Source organism: Grampus griseus (assembly GCF_964374135.1).
Source record: "Grampus griseus genome assembly, chromosome: 7".
NCBI classification, from domain to species: Eukaryota; Metazoa; Chordata; class Mammalia; order Artiodactyla; family Delphinidae; genus Grampus; species Grampus griseus.
Genome location: NC_139001.1, coordinates 28,945,323 through 28,971,275, shown reverse-complemented (window position 1 = coordinate 28,971,275; position 25,953 = coordinate 28,945,323). Strand labels below are relative to the sequence as shown.

Below are 25,953 nucleotides of genomic sequence, written 5' to 3'. Positions count from 1 at the left end.
CTGAAACCATAAAATACACACACACACACACACACACACACACACACCCAACAGCCTCCCAAATGAAGAAAAATACCTAATACAATCTCTTGCCTTCCCTTTTTCTCTCTGAGAAAGAAAGTTCTCCTGAGGTATATAAGGACCCGTTTGGATCTCTCTGAGGATTTTTTTTTCTCCCTGGTGAGATAAGCTAAGGAGAAATACAGTAAGGCATTCCAAGGCCAAACACATTCTACTGTTTATTACACATATTACATTCTTAAATAAAAATGCGTCACATAACATTTTTTGCATAGATATCTTACAATATACCAATTTAAAAAAGAATTATGAAACAGACCAGTAACAAAAATAAATTTTTTCTTCATTAATAATTTTGTAACATTAACATACCACCATCATATAATACAAATAATAGTTTTAAATCTTAAGACTTTTGTACAGCAAAAAAACTTGACAAAGTAATATATTTATATATATATATAAAAAGCTTAAAAAAAATAAAATGTCAAAAAAAGGCATAACCGAGGGCTATAAGACTGGGTACTTCTGTGATATATTATAAATACCAGAGAAGGCCTGAGAGAGAGCATGTGACCGAGGGAGGTGTGGGAGGGGTAGGGCTGGGAGTAGGTCTCTCCAAACACACTTGTTAGACACGTCTGGCAAAAAGAAAACGTACAGTGCAAAAATAAAGTTCTTCAAGCAACTGTTACGAGCATGATAGAGAGTTGAAAGAAAAGTGGCAGTGGCTGGGAGGTTGCATGGTAGGAGGAGGGAGAGGGTGACAGGAGAGAAGGAGTTTGGGGGGCATTTATGGAAAGGAAGGGGGAGGCTTCAAAAACATTAAACATTTATTTTTGCCTCTGTGTTAGCAAGGAGATCTTGGCCGTAACAGGTGTATTTTTCCTCCCTGGAATGAAGCAGAAGTGAAAGATCAAGAAATTCAACTAAATCTGGGTTTAGATAGAAAATGCATGCTGAGAAAAACAAAAACAAAAAGGTTGAGGACCAGCCAGTGAGCCCCAAAGCCTTTCGGGACCTAGATTTGCAGAAATCACTCTGCCTCAGGTCCAAAGGCCTAGGATTAAAATGTCCCCTCTCCCCACCCTCAGCCCCTCCCCTCTACGTGGAACTCCCAGTGTGTTTTCAATATACTGGCAATTATAAGCATCCATCCCCCCCAAAAGATATTAGGCACTGGTGGCTACTCCTCGTAAACGTCAGTAGCCTAACTGTTTTCCTTCTGCGAAGGTACATTAGGTACACATGCACACGTGTCTAGCTGCGTGCACGCATACCACCCTCATTATTCTGACGTGGGGTGCATTTTATGGCAGTAGACAGAAGCTGGAGTCAAAGCAGTTTACGATTCCAAAGCTCACAGTTGAAAAAAATTGTATAAACAGTCCCCAACAAAGAACACATCAACCTTCCCTCGTGACTGCTGAGAGGGAGCCCTGTTCGAAAAGAGTATCTCGTTTGGGATATTTGTGAAGTGACGGCCTAGGATTTCTCTCTCCGTTTTTGATACCTGTTTCCCGAGGACTTATACGTAAATGCAAAACACCTGAAGAAGACAGTACTCTACTGGAAGGGTGCATGGAAGAAAGTTAATTGCAGCTTTATTTTTCCCTTTTCCAGGATCTATTAGGAATCAACAGAGGAGATTTAAGCCAGTGTTAAAAGCAAGAGAAAACCCTGAAGCCTCAGGCAGTTCGTCATGGGATCTCACGTTTACAAGCAGTTTTTGCTTCCTTTGACACATTGTCGTTGTTCCGTCTCAAGTCTTCCCAAAGATCCTCATTGAGGAAAGTAGGCCATCAAAGAGGCATCGATGTATACTCAGGCCAGCCCCTTTTCAAACTGAGATATCACCATGTTTACCGAAATGTAATCCAGACCCGGAATGCAAATTCTCTCCTCCTCCCTCCACCCCACACTTGGCAGTGGCCACTTCCGGAAGATGCCAGAGGACGCTTCCGCAAGTAGATTTCAACCAGGTTCTACTTAACGAATTTTCACTTTGGCAAAGATCTGGGTGCAAAACTGTGGCCAGAAATGCTGGCCCTCATAAGATTTTTTTCAAAAAGAAACAATGAACCTGATTTTTGTAGTTAAATATGTTGCATCTCTGACTTTCCCAACCTTCTTCCTTCTCCTAAAACCAACTCATGCAAAAGAAAAGCCAAAAGCACTTTGCACTATATTTTAGATTTTATGAAGTGACTTCCATAGAGGAAACCATTTTGAACCAATAAAACTAATCACTAAGATTTGTTGTTCTTGCCATTTGAGTTCATTTCTTTTGACTTTGCCGTAGAATTCAGGAGTTGGAGCTATAGGCAGAATGTTCTGAACGCACTGGCTGAGCCACCCTGAAAGTCCCATTTATTTCCCCTTTGATGCAAATAGACATGGCTAATCTGGAAGCTTATCTCAAACTGAGATCCTTAAAAAGAAAATCTTCTCTGGCTTCTAGATTCAAAGAAGAGTTTTTAAAACATAGGAATCAGTTCTGCTAATCATGCGTGAGGTTGGCCGTCTTTTTTTACCCTGTTATCATCAGGCAATCAAAGATGTGAAAAGGGCACAAGAGGTGCAGGAGGGGAGGACAGGGGATACTTGAAGGGCTTTGCAAGGGAGAGCACAGAGAGGAGAGGGAAATGGTCAGCATGAAGTTCATTCTGGGGGTCTCTGATATTTTTATAAAATGCAGCTCTGTCATGGAATCCAAACATCTCTTTTTCGGGACATAATACTCATCACCACCAGGCATTAAGCTGGGCAATGAACCATCAATGGGGCAGGAGGCCAGTAGCCAGGAGCAGCATTATAATTTCAGGTTTCCACATCTTTGACTTACAGCCGTGTGGTAGGAGATAGAAGCACAAACTGAAATAAAGAAAACTGTCAATGGCTTCGAAACACTCTTTTCCTATACGTCAAACTCTGAACCCTGGATAAACCGAGCTTGAGAGGACAACCTCAAGAAACACCGTGCCAGGTTTTTCCTTTCAAATTTGAGATCCCCTGGAATGTTGGGCGGTAACAATTTAAATGAGAAAGCGGTTTACTGTATTTCAAAGGTCCGTTAAAGCACTGTTCTAAATAACCTGTCCTCTTGGAAGCAAACTAGCTTCGGGTTATTTCTTGGAAAGCCTGTTCACGCCAGCAGGCTCTTTCCAACCATCTCTGCCGTTTCAGAGATGATGGACACTTGATCACAAATCCATTTCCAAAATGATTGGGGCTACTTGCCCCCCACCCCACCCACCACGGACAGGACTGGTTATCATTCAGAGGTGTCAATCGGGCTAGAGAAGAACAGTTTCAAAGCCATACACTTAGCGCCCACCAAATTCTCAGGCCAATTCTCACAGTCAACAAATACCTGAAGCAAGCAAGCCAGCCCCACCATCGAGGTTCAGTGCACCCTGCTCAGAGAAAGGTCAGGAGCAGATTACAAAGGACCTCACTGATACAAAAGAGAGAGAAACTGCCGAACATTTCAGACGCTGATGAAGACCAAATGCCCTTCGTTCTGCCACGTTCAAATGAGATCTTTTCAAGACCACAGATGACAACGGGAAGCGAGCAAGCAATGATTACTCTTTTGCATTTTTTTAAACTTTTTTTTTAATAGAGCCTTGCATTGGTCAGTTCAAAAATTAAATTAAGTATTATAAACCCTTAATAATAATAGCATTTCGAGAGGCAAGAGCAACTCCAGCTGGGCAGAGAACGTTTGTAAATCGTGGCAGCCATGGCTAACGCCATCACTGGTGTGTGCGTGCAGTCATGCTGGAGGCTGCTCTAGAAAGGGAAATCAACGAACCAACAAAACCTGGGGTGTCTAAAGTTTCATCTAGTGCACTGACTGGAGGCGCTACAGTCTAATACAGCTGAGGGACAAGGTCCCTCACACATCCTTCATTGAGAAAGGATGCACCACACATTCAAATATAATCCCATGGTCCGCCCTGATGGACTGGCTACAAATGCACTCGAATGCAGTCGAGAACTATGAGATTGTCAGCAAGCAGTGCTCCAGAAACGGTTTCTAAGTCATGTCTAGTTTTAAATCTTTGGAATAAAACTGATTTTTTAAAATACCCTCCTACTAACATATACATAATTGCCTCTGGCAAATGGGCAGATTTTGTGTGTATGTGTGTTTAGGGTGGTTTTTCTTTTTTTTTGCTGTTTTTTTTTTTGTTTCATTTTTCTTTTTTTTTTTTTCTTTTTTTTTCTTTTTTTTGGTCTAAATTGAAAAAAGGAAAAAGGGAAAGAAAACTTTAAGGGCCGGACCTCAGAATGCCCCAAGTGTCCAATTGGCAGCTACAGCATTTGTGATAAGGAGGCTCCTTTGCCCTCAGACGAGTAGTTTCAACATGTCAGTGAAATCAAAGTTTGCAGAAAGCTGAGAAACCAAATGCCAAGGATCTTGAAGGTTGCTGTCATAAATGTATCTGTGTTTCTTACATTATTATTTCCTTTCAAAGACTTCACTTTTGCATCCCAAATAGGTATGGGGTGGCATTTTAACAGTCAATGAGTCAAACAGTCAAGGAGGGCAGGAGGGGAGCCAGCTGGATGAAGGAGCAGCAACCATGGGTGGACCAAATGCCATTTTTGTTTTTTTAGACGTGTCTTGAAGGGATGGTCCCAGAATATACAAAATATACAATCTGCCCTAAAACCACCCCGCTTGCTTGCATAGGCCATTTAATGGTCCTAAAGGCAGTCTTTGGAGTTGAGGCCAGTGCCAGCTAGCTAAGAATGCGGGTAGATGGAGGCCGATATTGGATTGTGTGTGTGGGATGGAAAGTGAGGCATGTAACCCCCTCGGCGTCAGCTTGCAGAGTAAAAGTGAGGCCTCTGTTGATCCCGGGTGCTCTAGGTCACAAGTCATGGTGGGCCTAGCCAAAAAAAAAAAAAAAAATCAGAAATATGTCTCTCTTTTTAGACAGAGCATGAGAGAAATATCTCAACCCTTTCTTTAAATGTCCACCCTTCATTCCCACAATGGCATTTTGAACTGTGTGTTTTAACAAGTGGGGTGATACGACTCAGTGGGTATGAGAGAGGAAGAAAGGGTGATGGTTTTTGAAGTCACTAGACTTGGGAGGCATCCTCTGTTCTCCCCACTCCTGGAAAGAGTGATATTTTTGGCTTTTTGTCAGGTCGTAACCCAGAGTTAGGTTAAATATGCAGCTGCCCTTTGAGACTAGCAACATCTATGCTGAAACTGGTTATAGGGTAGCAATGACATACAGCACAGGGTTGATCACTGTAAGCTGAGGTCAGGATGCCTCAAGGGGGATGAGAAAAGTGTGATGTCCCATCTGATTGGCTGCTTCGAGAGCTGGACATCCAGGTGCCGAGAGAGAGTCCTGGAGAGGTTTAGTCCATGGAGAAAAGATAAAACATTTAAGCTTCCAAATAAGCTTTTCAAGTTTTCGTTAGCAAAAAACAGAGATTAAAAAGAAAAAATCTAGCACTGGCAATAAGGTGAGGCTCAAGGGATATACTGTGATTTATCATCAAGGACTTTATTCTCTTGGCCACTTTGCAGTCATGCTAGAAGTTTCCAGAATCCCTAGTGCATATGGTGTGCAAGAGAGTCAAAAAGTAAGAAAAGAAAACTCCTCCCTGGAGAGTGAAGTCTAGAGAAATGCAGGCCAGAAAGGTGTAAGGAGTTATTCCAGAGTCTGCCGCCACTAAGGCCGTTGGTATCAACTGGATAGATCTCAATAGTACTAAGAAGAACCAAAACTGATCAACAGTTCTGTGAGGAAGTCGGACGCACGGAATAGTAGGACTTTTCACACACAAAGGACAAATAAACCAAGAGTTAATTTTGGCTACCAAACTGCAATTTGGTTTTCTAGGTCATTTTCCCCCAACTATTTAAAAAGAAACATTAGTGCTACACATATGCAACTTTAAGACGTTGTATTCTCCTATCAAGTTGCACTGAGAAGCAAGTTAAATAAGCCCCTCTTACTGCCGTCCACCTGCAGAGACGTCATATCCATTTTCTTTGATTTCCATTGGCAACAGCGGGAAATAATTCCAATAGTGCTGAAGTAAGCAGCCAGACTGCCTTGCTGAGTTCACCTGGTTTCCTTCTTCTTCGTCTTCTACCATCTGGCTAGGGCAAGGCATAAAGAATAGACGTATATATTTTTAATATAGCTGAGTGCATGACAGTGTGTGTGTGCGCGTGTGTTGTGTGTCTATGTGTGAGTGCGTGTGTGCGTGTCTGCGTGTGTCTGTGCGTGTGTGTACACAGAGGTTTAATAAGTGAGAACTTTCTTCTGCGAGGCAATGGGTCCCCGCCTGAAGTCCAGCCCCCTGCCTCATGGCATTTCCTTCAGACAATGGCCGGCGCCATGGCAACTGTGGCCTTTAGGTTTTTTAGATATGTCTCTTCATATGGAGGGCAAGATGGTCAGACCTGGAAAAACACCTAGGAAACATAAAAATAACAAGGATATTAGAGAGATTTGGGTAAATAACTTAACTTCCATCATCCCTTAGAAAACAATTAGCCCTACCTTAAAGAGAAGCAGTGCATGTGTGTTGAGAAATAAGGTGTATAGAGAAGGTGAGCTCAGGAGTCAGACTGCTTGGGTTCAAATCCCAGCTCTTCCAATAGCTGTATGACTCTGAGCACCTTAACCTCTCTGTACCTTAATTCCTCCTCAATAAAATGGGGATAATTACAGCACTTACTTCATAGATTGGTTGTGAGGATTAAATGAGATGATCTATGTAAAGTGCTTAGAAAATTCTCTGGCACATGGTAAGATCTCGATGAATATTAACTATTATTATCGAAATTGTCATTATTAAAGAAGAAATGAATGTAAAAGTGTGTTAGAAATGACGTGTCATGCCTGTATAGGGTAAATAAAGAATGATTAGCCTGTACCATTGAATGATGAAACTCTAACATTTCAACACCCAGATTTCAGTCCTAAGCTTTACAATGGAAGCCCAGAAATGCTGCCTGTGATACCTGCAGGTCTATATTCAAGTCGAGAAAAAGCTCATGTTTATTAAGGATGGTATCATATGCAGGCACGTGCTAGCTATTTCCCCAATCTCACCCCAATAATATCCTCAGCAGCCTTCCATGGTAAATCTTTGCACCCCTTTTGTGTGCATGTGCTAAATAAGGACACTGAGGCTTGGGTCACACAGCCAGTGAGTGGCAGCCATGGGGTGAGAACCCAGGCAGATCTATAAGCCCACTCTTTTGAACTGTTTCTTGGTACCCGACGTCCACCGCTGAGTGCCTTTGTCAGCCTCAGAGCTGATGCAGTGGTTGTTTTCACTCCTTCCCCCTTCTTCTGACACCACCAACTTGATCTTGCCCAGGACAGCAACTCTTCTGCGTTTTCAATTGTATGGGCCTGACCCTCCTCCTAAGGCTGAAGTTTTATGGCCACAGCGATCTGCTTTACTGACAGTCATGTGACCCACAAAAGTCAATGACAGCCAGGTCTGGGACATTTGCTGAAACTACTGAAAGAGAGAAGCTCTCTTTCCACTGGGGCTAAGATACTAATACTGAAGCCCAGAGCTGCTGGTGTCCATATGGCCATGTGGGAAAGAGCCTGCTTGAGAACGAAGTCAACAGAGAAAAATGGGGCCAGGGGGTAGAAAGGAAGAGAGAGTTTCTAGTCCTGTCGAAATACATCTGAGAACCTGGACCCAGCCAAGCCAAAAGACAAAACCATTTCTATTCTTCTTAGTTATTAGAGTTAATAAATACCTTTGGAAGCTAACACCAGTCTGAATTAGAGTTCTGTACTTATAACTAATAGAGTGGCCATTTCCATATCCCCAAAGCCTACATACAATCTCAGGTTCTGGCTGGAATCCCAGTGAAGTCAGCACCTCAGACAGCAGTCATTCTTAGCTCTGGGTGTACATCCTCCCTCAGATCCTCTTCTAGAAACTGGCCACCCTCCTACCTGGGAGAATGTTCCCAGGATCCCCTGAGGCCTGAGATAACCCTCACAGTCCAAAACTCTTGTTGGGATATTAGCAAGTTGTCCTGCTCGGGTTAGCAAGGTTTCCTGTTCAGTGCAGAATTTCCCTGTATTTGTTCATTCCCAAAACAAACAAACAAACAACAAACAAACAAAAACCAGCCCTATCCCCTGATCCCAACATTTCTCCACACACCTTTTGTGTTCATTTCATAAACAGGTACACATGCAGGATAGAACCTCAAGGAAATGAAGCAAAACAGAACAAAGGTAAAATGAAAAAAAAAAGGGAAAATTACAGTAGAAAATTATCTAATCCAATAATGTGTTGAATAATAGTAATTCTAACTATAACCACTTATTTCAGGCTCTGATTTGGTATGAGAAAGATACTTGGATAATCCCTTAGAGTTCCATTGAAAGGGGATTTGATTTACTATAAAACAGTGATAAATTTTCCTTAAAAGCAAGTACTTGATGTCACTGGTACAAGAAAAAGCAATACAGCCTGCAGGGAATTTAGTATTTGACTTGCACGACTCTGTCCTGTCCTGAAGGCACACTTAGTACTGCCCACTGGCTCCTCTCTTTCTTTCCCTCCCTCCCTCCCTTCCTCCCTTCTTTCTTTTCTCCGTCCTTCATCTCAACAGCTTTGAGGAAGAAGATCTAAGCCAGGAAGTTCTTTTTGTAGGTATTTCCTTTTTAAAGTTAACATCCTCACGAGAACTCTATATAAAGACAGTACCATTCTTATCCCCACTACCAGATGAGATACTCATCAAAAAGAGGCAAAGCCAAAATCTGAACCCAAGTAGCCTGACTCCAGAGCCCAGGCTCTTAGCCATATCTGCTTTTTAGGCTGAAAAGAAGGTCAAGCTGAGCTGTCAATTTAAAGAGTCTGTAGTAGGCAGAATAATGGATGGCCCTCCCCAGATATCTACACCTCATCCCCAGGACTTGTGAATATGTTAGGTTCAAAGACAAAGGGGAGTTAAGGTTGTGGATGGAATTAATTTGCTGATCGACTGATCTAAAGATAGGGAGATTACTCTGATTTATCTGGGTAGGCCCAATGTCACCACAAGGGTCTTCAAAAGTGGAAGAGGGAATTAAAAGAGAAAACCAGAGAGATGGCAGCAGGTGAAGGACTCAACAGCTCTGATGATGAAGGAATGGGGTCAGGAGGCAAGGAATGTGGGCAAAGCTGAAAGCTGGAAAAGACAAGGAAATGGATTCTCCCCTTGAGCCTCCAGAAAGCAACAGAGCACAGCCCCCATCTTGATTTTGTCCCCAGTGAGACCTGTGTTGGACTTCTAACCTACAGAGCTGTAAGATAATAATTTATAAAGATAAATAAGGGTGATATAAACTTGTGGCAATTGGTAATGGCAGCAGCTAGAAAACTAATCCAGAAGTTAATCTGGTCAGGCCTGAGCAGTAAGGACCTGTAAGAAAGCAACAGAGCAGGTACTAAGAATCCTGCCTGTCCAAAAGAGGCACATGGGGATTTGAGACAGTAAGAAGCAAAGTATAAGTCATGGCAGTACAAAACCTCTTTCTTTTCCTTTCCATATCCTGAGAACATACAGGACAACAGTATTCTTGAGATAGGACTTCATTTGAAATTACCACTCCGTAATGTATGTGTTCCATACTTTTATTCTGCATTTACCACTTGCCTAGCCTGTGCTGGGTATCTAGCAATATATGTACAAGCAACTATCTTTACCCTTCAAGTTCTTTCAGAACAAAGTAAACCGAATCTTCGACATGGTATGAAATGTAACTGCACCCCTCTTGAATCAAACTAGCATCATTATTTTTTTAAATTCTAGGAAGTACATGATGTTTAGAATTAGACTAGGTGGTTTCTGAACTGGAGATAAAGAAGACTGCAGGGCAAGGAATGTGGGCAGCCTCTAGGAGCTAAGAGTGGTTCTGGCTGATAGCAAACAAGGAAATAGGACTTCAGGCCTACCATAGCAAGAAGTCTTATGATACTCTGAGGAGAGAACCTAGCCAGGCCAAGCTGGATTTCTGACCTACAGAAATATGGGAAGATAAACCACAGGCAGTATGGCCTTTGCATTCAGAGGTCTTCGTTGAAGTTCTCACTGAGTTCCTCGTTTCTTCTCCCAAGCCTGGCAAGCATTCTTATGATTACGTCTTTGAACTCTTTATCAGCACCATCATTCCTGAGAGATCAAGACAGTGTTACTGAAAACCATAAATCTAAAGAGGGGTGGCTAACATTTTTATAAAACAGTTGAAGAAGATGAGGAATTGATATACAGAGAAGTTCAATAACTTGCCCTAGGATATAACTGTTACAGGACTGCCGTCCAGACTTCCTGAATAAGTCAAATTGTGGTGAACTGATCATCATCAAGTCATTATGACAATCCAGGAATAAGATCTTTCTGTCCAAAAAGGACTTCCAGTACTATATGAATAGAAGTAGTTAAGAGGAGGCATCCTTGTCTTGTTCCTGATCTTAGAGGAAAAGATTGCAGATTTTCCCTGCTGTATGGCTGATAGGGTCTTGGTGCTCCGGCCAGGTGCCAGGCCTGTGCCTCTGAGTTGGGAGAGTCGAGTTTAGGACACCAGCCCACCAGAGACCTCCTGGGTCCACATAATATAAAATGGCGAAAGCTCTCCCAGAGATCTCCATCTCAACGCTAAGACCCAGCTCCACTCAACGACCAGCAAGCTACAGTGCTAGACATCCTATGTCAAACAACTAGCAAGACAGGAACACAACCCCAGCCATCAGCAGAGAGGCTGCCTAAAATCATAATAAGGTCACAGACACGCCAAAACACACCCCGGGACATGGTCCTGCCCACCAGAAAGACAAGATCTAGCCTCATCCACTAGAACACAGGCACCAGTCCCCTCCACCAGGAAGCCTACACAACCCACTGAACCAACCTTAGCCACTGGGGGCAGACACCAAAAACAACAGGAACTATGAACCTGAAGCCTGTGAAAAGGAGACCCCAAACACAGTAAGTTAAGCAAAATCAGAAGACAGAGAAACACACAGCGGATGAAGGAGCAAGGTAAAAACCCATCAGACCAAACAAATGAAGAGGAAATAGGCAGTCTACCTGAAAAAGAATTCAGAGTAATGATAGTAAAGATGATCCAAAATCTTAGAAATAGAATGCAGAAAATACAAGAAATGTTTAAGAAGGACCTAGAAGAACTAAAGAGCAAACAAACAATGATGAACAATACAATAAATGAAATTAAAAATTCTCTAGAAGGAATCAATAGCAGAATAAATGAGGCAGAAGAACGGATAAGTGACCTAGAAGATAAAAGAGTGGAAATAACTACCACAGAGCAGTATAAAAAAAAAAAAGAATGAAAAGAATTGAGGACAGTCTCAGAGACCTCTGGGACAACATTAAATGCACCAACATTTGAATTATAGGGGTCCCAGAAGAAGAAGAGAAAAAGAAAGGGACTGAGAAAATATTTGAAGAGATTATAGTTGAAAACTTCCCTAATATGGGAAAGGAAATAGTCAATCAAGTCGAGGAAGAACAGAGAGTCCCATACAGGATAAAACCAAGGAGAAACACGCCAAGACACTTACTAATCAAACCGTCAAAAATTAAATACAAAGAAAAAATATTAAAAGCCACAAGTGAAAAACAACAAATAACACACAAGGGAATCCCCATAGGTTAACAGCTGATCTTCCAGCAGAAACTCTGCAAGCCAGAAGGGAGTGGCAGGACACATTTAAAGTGATAAAAGAGAAAAACCGACAACCAAGATTACTCTACCCAGCAAGGATCTCATTCAGATTTGACAGAGAAATGAAAAGCTTTTCAGACAAGCAAAAGCTAAGAGAATTCAGCACCACCAAACCAGCTTTACAACAAATGCTAAAGGAAATTCTCTAGGCAGGAAACACAAGAGAAGGAAAAGATCTACAATAACAAACCCAAAACAATTAAGAAAATGGTAATAGGAACATACATATTGATAATTAGTTTAAATGTAAATGGATTAAATGCTCCAACCAAAAGACATAGACTGGCTGAATGGATACAAAAACAAGACCCATGTATATGCTGTCTACAAGAGACCCACTTCAGACCTAGGGACACATACAGACTGAAAGGAGGGGATGGAAAAAGATATTCCATGCAAATGGAAATCAAAAGAAAGCTGGAGGGGCAATTCTCATATCAGACAAAATGGACTGTAAAATAAAGACTATTAAAAGAGACAAAGAAGGACACTACATAATGATCAAGGGATCAATCCAAGAAGAAGATATAACAATTGTAAATATTTATGCACCCAACATAGGAGCACCTCAATACATAAGGCAAATGCTAACAGCCATAAAAGGGTAAATCGACTGTAACACAATCAGAGTAGGGGACTTGAACACCCCACTTTCACCAATGGACAGATCATCCAAAATGAAAATAAATAAGGAAACACAAGCTTTAAATGATACGTTAAACAACATGGACTTAATTGATATTTATAGGACATTCCAACCGAAAACAACAGGATACACTTTCTTTTCAAGTGCTCAAGGAACATTCTCCAGAATAGATCATACCTTGGGTCACAAATCAAGCCTTGGTAAATTTAAGAAAATTGAAATCGTATCAAGTATCGTTTCCAATTACACCGTCATGAGACCAGATATCAATTACAGGAAAAAATCTGTAAAAAACAGAAACACATGGAGGCTAAACAATACACTACTAAATAACCAAGAGATCACTGAAGAAATCAAAGAGGAAATCAAAAAATATGTAGAAACAGATGACAATGAAAACACGATGACCCAAAACCTATGGGATGCAGCAAAAGCAGTTCTAAGAGGGAAGTTTATAGCAATACAATCCTACCTCAAGGAACAAGAAACATCTCAAATAAACAACCTAACCTTAAACCTAAAACAATTAGAGAAAGAAGAACAAAAAAACCCCAAAGTTAGCAGAAGGAAAGAAATCATAAATATGAGACGAGAAATAAATGAAAAAGAAACAAAGAAAATAATAGCAAAGATCAATAAAACTAAAAACTGGTTCTTTGAGAAGATAAAATTGATAAAACATTAGCCAGACTCATCAAGAAAAAAAGGAAGAAGACTCAGTTCAATAGAATTAGAAATGAAAAAGGAGAAGTAACAATTTACACTGCAGAAATACAAAGGATCATGAGAGATTACTACAAGCAACTATATGCCAATAAAATGGACAACCTGGAAGAAATGGACAAATTCTTAGAAAAGCACAACCTTCCAAGACTGAACCAGGAAGAAGTAGAAAATATAAACAGACCAATCACAAGCACTGAAATTGAGACTCTGATTGAAAATCTTCCAACAAACAAAAGCCCAGGACCAGATGGTTTCACAGGTGAAGTCTAGCAAATATTTAGAGAAGAGCTAACACCTATCCTTCTCAAACTCTTCCAAAATGTAGCAGAGGGAGAAACACTCCCAAACACATTCTACGAGGACACCATCGCCCTGATACCAAAACCAGACAAAGATGTCACAAAGAAAGAAAACTACAGGCCAATATCTCTGATGAACATAGATGCAAAAATCCTCAACAAAATAATAGCAAACAGCATCCAACAGCACATTAAGAGAATCATACACCATGATCAAGTGGGATTTATCCCAGGAATGCAAGGATTCTTCAATATACGCAAACCAACCAATGTGATAAACTATATTAACAAATTGAAGGAGAAAAACCATATGATCATCTCAATAGATGCAGAGAAAGCTTTCAACAAAATTCAACACCCATTAATGATAAAAACCCTCCGGTAGGCATAGAGGGAACTTACCTCAACATAATAAAGGCCATATAGAACAAACCCATAGCCAACATCGTTCTCAATGGTGAAAACTGAAACCATTTCCTCTAAGATCAAGAGGAACAAGACAAGGTTGTCCACTCTCACCACTATTATTCAACATAGTTTTGGAAGTTTTAGCCACAGCCATCAGAGAATAAAAAGAAATAAAAGGAATCCAAAATGGAAAAGAAGTAAAGCTGTCACTATTTGCAGATGACATGATACTATACATAGAGAATCTTCAAGATGCTACCAGAAAACTACTAGAGCTAATCAATGAATTTGGTAAAGCAGCAGGATACAAAATTAATGCACAGAAATCTCTTGCATTCCTATACACGAATGATGAAAAATATGAAAGAGAAATTAAGAAAACACTCCCATTTACCATTACAACAAAAAGAATAAAATATCTAGGAATAAACCTACCTAAGGAGACAAAAGACCTGTATGCAGAAAACTATAAGACACTGATGAAAGAAATTAAAGATGATACAAACAGATGGAGAGATATACCATGTTCTTGGATTGGAAGAATCAATATTGTGAAAATGACTATAGTACCCAAAGCAATTTACAGATTCAATGCAATCCCTATCAAACTACCAATGGCATTTTTCACAGAACTAGAGTAAAAAACTTCACAATTTGTATGGAAACACAAAAGACCCCGAATAGCCAAAGCTATCTTGAGAAAGGAAAATGGAGCTGGTGGGATCAGGTTCCTGGATTTCAGACTATACTACAAAGCTACAGTAATAAAGACAGTATGGTACTGGCACAAAAACAGAAATAGAGATCAATGGAACAGGACAGAAAGCCCAGAGATAAACCCACACACATATGGTCACCTTATTTTTGATAAAGGAGGCAAGAATATACAATGGAGAAAAGACAGCCTCTTCTATAAGTGGTGCTGGGAAAACTGGACATGTAAAAGAATGAAATTAGAACACTCCTTAACACCATACACAAAAATAAACTCAAAATGGATTAAAGACCTAAATGTAAGGCCAGACACTATCTAACTCTTAGAGGAAAACATAGGCAGAACACTCTATGACATAAATCACAGCGCGATCCTTTTTGACCCACCTCCTAGAGAAATGGAAATAAAAACAAAAATAAACAAATGGGACTTAATGAAACTCAAAAGCTTTTGCACAGCAAAGGAAACCATAAACAAGACGAAAAGACAACCCTCAGAATGGGAGAAAATATTTGCAAATGAAGCAACTAACAAAGGATTAATCTCCAAAATATACAAGCACCTCATGCGGTCAATATCAAAGAAACAAACAACCCAATCCAAAAATGGGCAGAAGACCTAAATAGACATTTCTCCAAAGAAGATATACAGATTGCCAACAAACACATGAAAGGATGCTCAACATCACTAATCATTACAGAAATGCAAATCAAAACTACAATGAGGTATCACCTCACACTGGTCAGAATGGCCACCATCAAAAAATCTATAAACAATAATTGCTGGAGAGGGTGTGAAGAAAAGGGAACCCTCTTGCACTGTTGGTGGGAATGTAAATTTATACAGCCACTATGAAGAACAGTATGGAGGTTCATTAAAAAACTAAAAACAGAACTACCATATGACCCAGCAATCCCACTACTGGGCATTTACCCTGGGAAAACCATAATTCAAAAAGAGTCATGTACCACAATGTTCATTGCAGCTCTATTTACAATAGCCAGGACACGAAAGCAACCTAAGTGTCCCTCGAGAGATGAATGGATAAAGAAGATGTGGTACATAAATAAAATGAAATATTACTCAGCCATAAAAGAAACAAAATTGAGTTATTTGTAGTGAGGTGGATGGACCTAGAGTCTGTCATACAGAGTGAAGTAAGTCAGAAAGAGAAAAATACCATATGCCAGCATATATATATGGAATCTAAAAAAAAAAAAAAAGGTTCTGAAGAACCTAGGGGCAAGACAGGAATAAAGATGCAGACGTAGAGAATGGACTTGAGGACACGGGGAATGGGAAGGATAAGCTGGGACGATGTGAGAGACTGGCATGGACATATATACACTACCAAATGTAAAACAGATAGCTAGTGGGAAGCAGCCACATAGCACAGGGAGATCAGCTCGGTGCTTTGTGACCACTTAGAGGGGTGGATACGGAGGGTGGGAGGGAGACGCCAAGCGAGGAGATATGGGGATATATGTATATATATAGCTGATTCACTTTGTTATGAAGCAGAAACTAACAAACCATTGTAAAGCAATCATACTCCAAAAAAGATGTTAAAAAAGAAAAATTAGACTAGGTCCCTCACCACTGAGGTTTTATTTAAATCCAGTACACCAGCAAGATACTTAGCCATGATTAATTTATATTTATTAATTTATACTTACCGAGTTCCACATAGGAATAGTAAAGTAAAAAGTAATAAACTCAGCATCTAGAAATGCAGAATCAAATAATTGTAAGGGTAATATACCCCCAGAGGGTATCTGTGACTCTACAGCAGTCAGATGACCTTGAATAAGAAGGTCCTTAATGATTGAAATTTGTTCATTACAGAGAACTAGTCAAACCCCTATTGTAGTTTCTGTTGCTTATGAAAAAGGCCCACTAAAGTCACATGGGCATTAAGCTGATAGCAATCCTCTAGGGCACTGAAGGGCCAGATAGGGGTTGGTATTTGTCACCACCTCTTACTGAGCTGACTTAGAGATCAAAGATCAAAATGCCTCCTCTAAACTTCCCAGGATCTTGGAGGTACTACCCCGGGAGCAGTCTCCCTGGATTATATCTGCATATGACCACTTGTGGAAACAGCCCTGACAACCACCATCAGCAGCCTCATGCTCTGTGGGCTGAGAAAGAAGATTCAGCGCTGTAAGCAGCTGATCACTGAGTGGGCTGCACTGTTGAGTTTGACGGTAAGAAAATGGCAGAGTCACCTCACTGCTTTCTCCTCTAACCCAAACCTGAAGCCAGAGGTCACAAAACCCAATGTCTTCAGGGGCCAGGCAGATAAAGTAAATGGGTGCAACGGGTGAAGTGTAAGAAACACACAGCACTGTTAAGCTATGTGATTCCACTTCTGATAAGGCATGGATTAAGAGGACATAACGAGACGTGTGATGATACACGGCGAAGGATGCTCTGCCTTCTCACTGGGGAGACTGTGGTGGGGGAGGAGGGACAGTGAGAAATGAGTGACCACAGGGCCATCACTGAAAGGTAGTGATGACTCTTCAGCGCCAGAAAATCACGGCCACGTGGGAATGGGAGCCCACTGTTACCAGATCTTCCGCGTTTTTCAGACAAAGCCAGGAATAGAGATCTTTGTGGCACTTAGCAATTTTAAATGTTAGCAAGACAAAGAAAAACTCATGTATGTTTAATCTACCCTTCAGGCAAAATAAAAGTATAAGTTAGACTTATACTTTTTTGCATCTAGAAATGCAGAATCAAATAATTTGGGCTCCAGGAGGTACCTGCTTTAAGGACAAGAAACCCTAATCCTAGTTCGGCCTCTAGGCAGTCTGATTGCTAAATTAAACGAGGCAAGAGATAGGTTTCTTGGGCTCATACACCCTTTGGGCCCAATAGGCTTCAGTGTCCTGCTAAGGGCTACAGATGCCCTCTGTTTCTGAAGGTAAAGTCTTCTAAGGAATGCCAAGTCCCCGGTCGCTCCAGGCTTTCCTTCCATCGGCTTTGGGACCACTCCAACTCCCCACGTCACCTCCCAGACCTGCTCTATTCTTAGTATAATTCCTGCAACTGAAGTACAAGGTGCTGCCTGTCAGGACACACGAATGAGACTCCTCCCCCTGATTTCTGACACTGTTGAAATGCACTGGCTCTTGGTCCATGCCACAGGACTCTGAGCTACTCACCAGCTCCCCCAAATACCACATCACATTTGTACCACCTGTTCCTCAAATTTCTAACTCCAGAAACCAGAGTATATTTCAATGAGGAAAATAAAGCAAAAGACTAACCAAATTACCCATCCCTGACATCTCCTTCACTGAAATATCCAGTCGGTGTGAAATATTTCTCCATATAAATCACACAAATGGTCAGGTTTAATCCTAATGTGTCAAGTGCTGGACAGTTGCATACTGCTTAGTAACTCGGTGGACCTAAAGAGAGGAATACTAACTCTGGCAATTTCCCCAGATTGTGGCCATCTCTAATGCACCACCTCCAAGTAATAGCCTCACCACCCTTCAGGGCAAGGCGACTCGTGTGTACCTACTACCACCACACTTTGACAACTCACGAAGGATCCTCTTCATCCCCACTGATATAAGGCTCTTCCTCAAAGGGCTGTGGTCAAAGAGTCACCATCTATATAACTTCTTTATTAGTAGCCAGGGTTAGAGAGGAATGAACTTGAGATGGGAGTCGAGAGATGATATCAAATAAGGAGAAACATCACTGAAATATAATCTGTAGAAGAACAGCTGCTGATTCACATAAATTTAGGGGGACTTTGAGGTAATGGGATAGAAATGAAAAAACAGGTTGTGTTTTTAGGTAGCAGAAGAGAGCTCCAAGGGAATGAGAGACAATAGCTTCATGGAATGTACTTCCTCAGCCCTGGGGTGGGAGGTTATCTTTGGGCTCCAGGAGGCATGGGGGGCTTTATTTAGTTCTTCAAGAATGAAGATAAGAGGAAAATAGCCTCTTCAGGAAAAAGGAAAAAAAAAAAAAGGAGGAAAAACCTGAATACTCCTTTATAAGCATCTTAAAGGAGCTCCAAGCCAAGTGGCCACCCATGAGATTTGGCCACTCTTGCCCTGCTCTCCAAACAAACAGGCACTACTCCAGAGGAAGGTCTGGTGAGGGAGGTGCCGGCACAGTGATGAGGGGGGCAGGATGGGAAAACCACTGCATTTCCTCCGACAGAGAGCCAGGCCTCTGCAGACATCCTGCTCACCCCTCCTGCCAGCCTGTGAACTGCTGGCTGCGCCGGGGAACCCTGAGGCTTTCAGGGCTTTTATCGTATTAGAAGCATTTTTCTCATCATAACCGAGACCTTTAGTAGTGCATTAAAAAGATGGTTAATTTTCTTAAGCTTCCTTTTAAACACAGAAATAGGATTAGAAGGCTAACACGCTCAGATGCAAGCCCATTATTTGATTATGTCTAAACCTAATCCTGCCTTCACCTTGGCCTGCAGAGTCTCCATTTTGGGGTTTATTGGTTGATAATGCCAGGGCTGTCAGATACTATTACTTGCGTAGAATCTGCTGCTACGTGCTCTTTCTTCCACTATCAAATGCTGAAGGTTTGAAATTGAATTATAGGATAAGTTCTCAAAGCCTCACCAACTTTTAGAACTTTGTACCTATTTTCAAAGAAGAAAGGATGGTCCAGGCCCCCCAAAGAATGGGAACTCTCTTCAGCAAATTCATTTCTAACAGTGCTTCGAAGAAAAGCCTTATAATTCACCTTCCCTCCATTAAGCAGGCTTTCTATTCTTTCACGTTATTAAGGATGAGGAAAAATAGTGTTGATGTTGATAAAAAGAGCAGAAGCTACAGGTGACCATTCTCTATCCTATCACTTTTCCTATTATACTAAAATTATCTGTCACATCATCCCCTTGAGGGTAGGAGCTATGTCTTATTGATACCCAGTGACTATCACAGTTCTGGTGTTCATTAAATACTTATGTAACTGATCCAAGAATTCATATCATCTCTTGGTTACATGCAAGGAGGCACCCTTATCTAATTGGTTTTCTCCATGGAGAAGTAAAAGGCATTCCCAGGCCTGAGTCTCTGCAAGAGAGGCTTGTGATAAACCCAAGAGCACACGACCAGCACCCCCCCCCCCACCCATTTCAGCAACTCCCTTCCCCATCCCAGCAGCTTCTAAGTTTCTTTACCTGTCGCAGTGGTTGCATTTAAAGGGCTTTGCACCTGTGTGTTTCCTGTAGTGCCTTGTGAGCTCATCGCTTCGTGCAAAACGCCACTCACACCCTTCCCATGAGCACTTATAAGGCTTCTCACCTGCAAGAAGAGATGGAATGACCATGGTCAGCAACAGGAACAAAACGGGCACACACCTGATCAGGGTCTGCTACCTATTCTACAGTCTTGGAAAAGGACTGTGAAATCATTCTTGAAAGACTGCATTTCCTAACACAGTATGTCACATTTGTTTTTTTTTTTTTTTTTTTGTCTCCTGGTGTTTTTCTTGTTGTTATTTTATTTTATTTTTTAACCTTCAAAAGTGGTTTCACAAGATCTTCAAATCTGGAGCTGTCATTTCAGTTCCCAGAGTCAGAGCATTTCCTTCAACTGGTGAGGGATCAATTTTTACTTATTTTCTATTCCCTGGAGCACTTTGACCCCCTCCCCCCGACTCCAAGCAGAAAGGAAATGTGCTATTTTCATCTGAACCACAAATGTTTCTAATTCTATTTTTCTCCAGAACCTACAGTAATTTACCATTTCAGCCTATTTAGTCTTCTCCCCTCTCTTCCCTCCTACCACAAACTGTAGCCAGGCAGCTGACTGACAAGGCAAAGAGCTCAGGTCTCCCAGAACCCCCGTTCCTTCCAGTAAATGTGAGTGGATGGACAGTCACGAGAAAAGGCTACAATCTGAGAGTAAAACAAAAATCACTTAACGATTCCCGGCATTTATGTAAAATACAGTTTCAAAAGTCCTATTTAAGAAGCTCATCACTTAATGACTCCAGAGCGTTCATATTTGAGCGTGATACACATTATTACAAAATATTTTTAAAGTCAATTTGTAGAGCAAGGTTTCAGCCACGGTGAAGCTGCTTAGAAGCACGAAATTCGAGCTCTGTGCTCAAGTGACCTTTTCGCACAGTAAATACAGATGGAGGAATATGGAAGAGAAAGTACATGATTTTCCTAAGACCTTTTTTTAACCCATCAACGTCTGTCATCAAACATGACAAATACTTACCCTTCCAACTGTATGGTGGGCTGGTTCTAATAAGAAGAAAAATGATCTTTGAAATCATGAGAGTTACTGAGCCCTGTAACTGAGAGGCTGGTTAGCATAGCAGTCAACAGCTCTGAAGCCAACCTTCCTAGGCTCAACTTTTGGTTCCGCCCTTAACTGTCTATCCTTGGGCAAGTTAATCAACATCTCTGTGCCTCTGTTTTCTTAGAGATATGTACCTTAAAGGGTTTGGAGAGGATAAATTAATATACATATGTACTATATATAAATTAGAACAACGCCTGGCATAGGTAAGTATTATAAACTGCTAAACCTGAAATTTCCAGATACACAAGTGCCAAAGTAGTACGGCTGCCCCATTATTTCTCCATTTTTAATAGCTCAACGTTCACTAGGCAGCACCTAAGGAGACATTGCCCAGGTACTATACTTGACCCAGTTTCTTCTTTCCACCTTTTTCCTTCCCTTTGAACCTAACTACAAAGCATTCACAATTCTTTATTTGTATCACCTAGAATTGAACCAAACATGATTGAAAAATTTCATTTCATTAAATTGGTGCCCTAGTGGGCTGCTGCTCTGTAAAACCCATGGAGAAGAGGAATGAGAAACACAGGCATTTCTTTTCAATCGAACCAAGAGGACATGAAGGAGGGCCAGAAGCGCAGGAGGAAACCCATTCAGTTTTGGAAACCAGAAAAAAAAAAAAAAAAAAAGAATCACTGAGCGGTGTTAAAAGTTCAGCTTCTGGATACTTAAAGCCACAATTTTGGAAAAGTGCGCTTGCTGCAGAGAAGGTGAAGAGTGGAGGGGTCAAGTCAGCTTTGGAGTTAGCACACCTGGGATCTTATTCATTCTTTGCAGACACCAGGCCTCAGGGTCCTTATCTGTCAAGTGGGGGTGAGATGCCTGTGTTTATCGTGAGGCTTACATAAGTTGTTGTGTATAAGGCATTTCCAAAGCCTGGCACAAGGTAAATGTTCAGTTAATCTGAACCCCCTTTCCTCCCCGTTCGTCTATATTCTCAGAGGCTGCTGAGGAGACAGGTCTAACTGGCCATCAGTACGAACTTCCAGGGCTCAGGCTCCAGACAGCTGGGTCTGGAGTCACTCTGGGCAAACTAAATATTGGAAAACAGAGAGTCTTTTTAAGTTTTAAGTATTTTCTCAGTATACTGATGGAGAATGGACCAGAAAAACTGTGCTCTTTAGATCTGCTCTGAATGAGTGGGATGCTGAAGGGGAAGTAAGAGACCCAAGTAGGAGAGATAAGTGCCCTCTCAGAGAGGCCTGTTGGCATCATTTACTTAATGTTATTGATCACCCACGAGGCTCTGTTACTTCAAACAAATCTGACACAAACAACAACAAGAAATGGAGAATGAGGCACCAAAGACTTCAGAAATTCAAAATACCTTCCACACTCAAAGGCCTTCAAATGAGAGTAAAATTGGAGGGTCCTGGAACCTTGGGTACCAAGCGTACCCCAAATACAACAAGGCATCTGGAAATCCCATGACATTCTACAGCAACAAGCAGAGACATCCAGTCCCCAAAATCAATCCCACAATCGAACAGACCCGTCCATCACAGGCAACCACATTCTGAAGGACACAGGAAGGACACAGAAAATGAGGGAGATTAAAGTAGATGTCTTTGGGTATATTTTTTAAAAATTTCAAGGAGTTTGCTTTTCCCCTTGCTGAATTTTTTTAAACCAGTTTTGTTCTGTTCTATTCTGACAAATAATTTCAAGGATTTAGTTATTTCCCAGAAAATAATGTAGATGCTCTGTTAATTCCTGGCACAAACCAACCATCCTCTTCCCAGTAGCTATTTCAGTGTCCTTCCAGTGGCTGTGTCCCTTTTGCCACTGCACAGACAGAAACTAAAAACAGCTTGACTTAGCTCTGAATCGTGTCACCTAACATTGTTTCCTGCTTGCAGCAGGTGCTATACAGAATAACACTACGGACAAGACCCTCTGTGCCCTGCTAGTTTAGCCAAGTTATGCTACAGTGATGCATCAGGTTATTTTTCTAGCTCCTGAGTAATTGACCTACAAGTTGCCATTTCCGCAAATACTCACTAATAAGAAATTTAAAATAACCAAGAAAGAACAGAGCCAGATGAAGGAGTAGTGCCTGAAACAGGGAGAGTTCAGAAATCAGAGGGACAGGAAAAATACAAAGAATTGGGAATACAATTTCCTATCTAAAGCTCACAAATAGTGTGGTTAGGCTGGCCTAGTTTCTGGGTTCTGTACCCACTTCCACAAACTAATATCTACTCTCAAGTCAGTGAAATTCTTCCGTCAGCACTTTGCATGGCCAAGATTACATCCCCCAGACACCAACACCTGACTGCTGGATCTTGGGGGCAGAACAACCTACACCCACAATGCATTAGTTTTTATCCTAACACCATACCTGAGGGTTTCTGCTCATTTTATGAAAGACTTGGCTTTCCTTCTTTAGAAAAGAACGGCTTTCTTTATAAAAGAAAACAAAGTCTTTTAGAAAAAAAAGACAGGGGGTGAAAGGGGTGTAGGAGAAAAGAAGGAAGGAAGGAAGGAAGGAAGGGAGGGAGGGAGAAAGAAAGAAAAGAAAAAGGCAGTTCAGTAATAACTGAACAGATTCATGCAAAATCAGCTCATCTGCCTCACCCTCCCTTCTGTCCTTGCTCCACTCCAGGTCCTATTCCTGGGTATAAAACAGAAAATGTCATAGCCCTGCCCCACGCTACACTTGAGGCACCTAGAATGCCCAGCATTTGGCTCACTGCATCTCAAGAGTGAACAAAAATGTTCAAGAGAGGTCTCTGTGAGACAGGCAAATGGGACACAGGCTTCAAACATCAGGACTCAAGTCCCGAAGGAGTGCGTGAATGAAGGCAAGCACGTGACAAAGAGGATGTACAGGAGAGCATGACAGTGCCTGCACGGTTCACAGGGCCCGCAGTAGAAGCCGCTCTTCAGAATTTTAGGGGGAACATCAAGAACTGCTTTTCCTTTCTGGAAATTATTAACCCCAGGAAACTCATTTCCCTGGGGGAGTATGTGTCACGTCAGATGTGACAGTAGGTCTAATCAGGTGTAAATAGATTTATAGCCATGTGAGGGCTCTTAAGGAGAGTTAAGGATGCTTGAGAAACCGGACTGACATTTAGCAAGGCTGAATCATGGCACAAATTCATGCTTCCCCACAAAATGGCCTCTGAAATGGAATGTGGTCTAAAGCAGTGTGGCATTTTTTTTTTTTTTTAGTTTCTTATAGAGTAACTCTTCCTACATCACAAACATCACATTTGATTGATCAAAGTATATTGTTACCATTACCTTTTGAACATGTACCTCCAATACATGCAGATCTATTCATGAATTACATAAATGTACTAATGTACTAATATATTAGGATATTATAAAACATACACTCAATATAGAAATTTAAAAGAATTAGGGTCAATTAAATATAAATAGAAGTTATAAATTTTTCTTCCTGCACTCAAAAAGACTGTGTTGCACAACCCTATTTCGAGACCGTTGCCCTACAGGGTAGATGAAAACAGCTTGGCTCCAAGCTCACTGGTCTCTGTGCTTCTATCCTTGGCCCCTACGGTCTATTCTCGCTGCAGCAGTCAGAACAACCCTTTGAAAATGTAAATCAGAGCATGTGTGTCCCTTAAAGGGGACTTCAATCTTTATATTTCCATATAATTGTTTTCTTTAAAATCCCCTGGATTTCTTTAAAATCCCCTGTTTTAAAGAAAACAAGAAATTGTTTTCTTTAAAATCCCCATTTTATTTTATGCATTTAAAAATATTATTCTGCAGAGGGTTCCACAGGCTTCACCAGACTGCCAAAGAAGTTCATGACCCAAAAATGGTTAAGAAGATATTGAAGTGTAAATGCTCCAATGGTTTCCTATTGCTTTTAGAATAAAAGTCAAAAGCCTATAAGGTCCTGTAGTATAGAGTCTACATGATCTGCCACCGCCAACCTGATTCCCCATGCCCTATCTGGCTGCTCCCACCTCAGAGCCTTTGCACTTGCTACCTAGAATACTCCTGTTGCCTCACTTCATTCAGGTCAATGTTCAAATGTCTCCACCTCAGAGAGACCTACCCTCCCCATCATCTGCTGAACAGCAGATTCTGTCATCTATATACTACTTAGTCACTCTGACATTAGACTGCATATTGTTTGTGTGTACTACTGTCTGCTTCCCCTAGGAGAGTATAAGCTTCATGAGGGCATCTCTTTTGTTCACTGTGATACCAACAGCACTCAGGGCCTGGCTCAATCCTGTAAAAGAAACTGCATGAATAAAGCATCCTCATTTGCAACAAAGACCCAGGTACAGCAGAGGGGCAGGACAGCCTGAGTGATTTCAGTCCCTCGCTATGTACTGAACTGGCATAAGAGTAGAAAATGTTTGCTTGCTTGTTTAAATCTGGCCACGCCTCTGTAACAGGGACTACAATGTGAAACTCTACAATGGATTAACTATTCCTTCACCATCAAAGATCACTTCCCACTTCTTCCCTATCTGCCCGAGTCTAAAAAAGGAGTATCCTGAAAATCTTCCTGTAAATCTTCATCTCAACCCTGGGATCAGTCTCCTGAGAAACATCCCCTCTGGGAAACCAAGTGCATCATTTTACAGAACTCATTGGTAGAGGTTCTCACTGAAGATGGGTTTGGGAGAGCATAAGTGATATGTCAAACATATTGCACTATACATTTGCCTTTAAGATATAGATTGTAGCATGCAATACGAACAGGTGTCAGAATCTTGCATTAAAGGTCTCTTGAAAATAAACATTGCTAATGCAAATTTTCTGCATTCATTTCCTGATCTGCAAAATTTCAAGTTCCTAATCCATTTCCTAAGGAGACTAGGATGTTGATGTACCTATGTTTCTGTTAAAACTAATTCTATCTATTTCTTTTTATTTGTTTAAAAAATGTAGCTACTAGATTTCTGTTATCTGGGCATGTTAGGGTCCTAGTCTCCTTAGGACTTGGATTAGAAATTTGAAATTCTGTAGATCAGGAAATGGAAAAGCAAAATGGAAAGGAGAAAGGGTACTCTGTAATGGGTTTATATTGTCACCTAGCACATCTAGAGGAAACCAGCAAAGACCCATCAATTGCTTT

The 25,953-nt window shown here is 41.2% G+C and overlaps 1 protein-coding gene across 4 annotated transcripts in view; it reads right to left on the bottom strand.

Moving 5' to 3' along the window:
- Window positions 1-226: 226 nt before the first annotated feature.
- The window catches only part of KLF7 (KLF transcription factor 7), a 113,315-nt gene continuing 87,588 nt past the window's right edge, over window positions 227-25,953 (bottom strand). For 2 of the 4 annotated variants that reach the window (XM_082658832.1, XM_082658833.1), the window contains exons 3-4: window positions 19,742-19,865; window positions 227-6,475 (exon numbers count right to left, since the gene is read on the bottom strand). In XM_082658832.1, coding sequence (XP_082514958.1) covers window positions 6,424-6,475; window positions 19,742-19,865 — 176 coding nt within the window. In that variant the 3' untranslated portion in view covers window positions 227-6,423. The remainder of the gene's footprint in view (window positions 6,476-19,741; window positions 19,866-25,953) is intronic. The other 2 variants (XR_014297019.1, XR_014297020.1) reach the window with 2 other exon arrangements.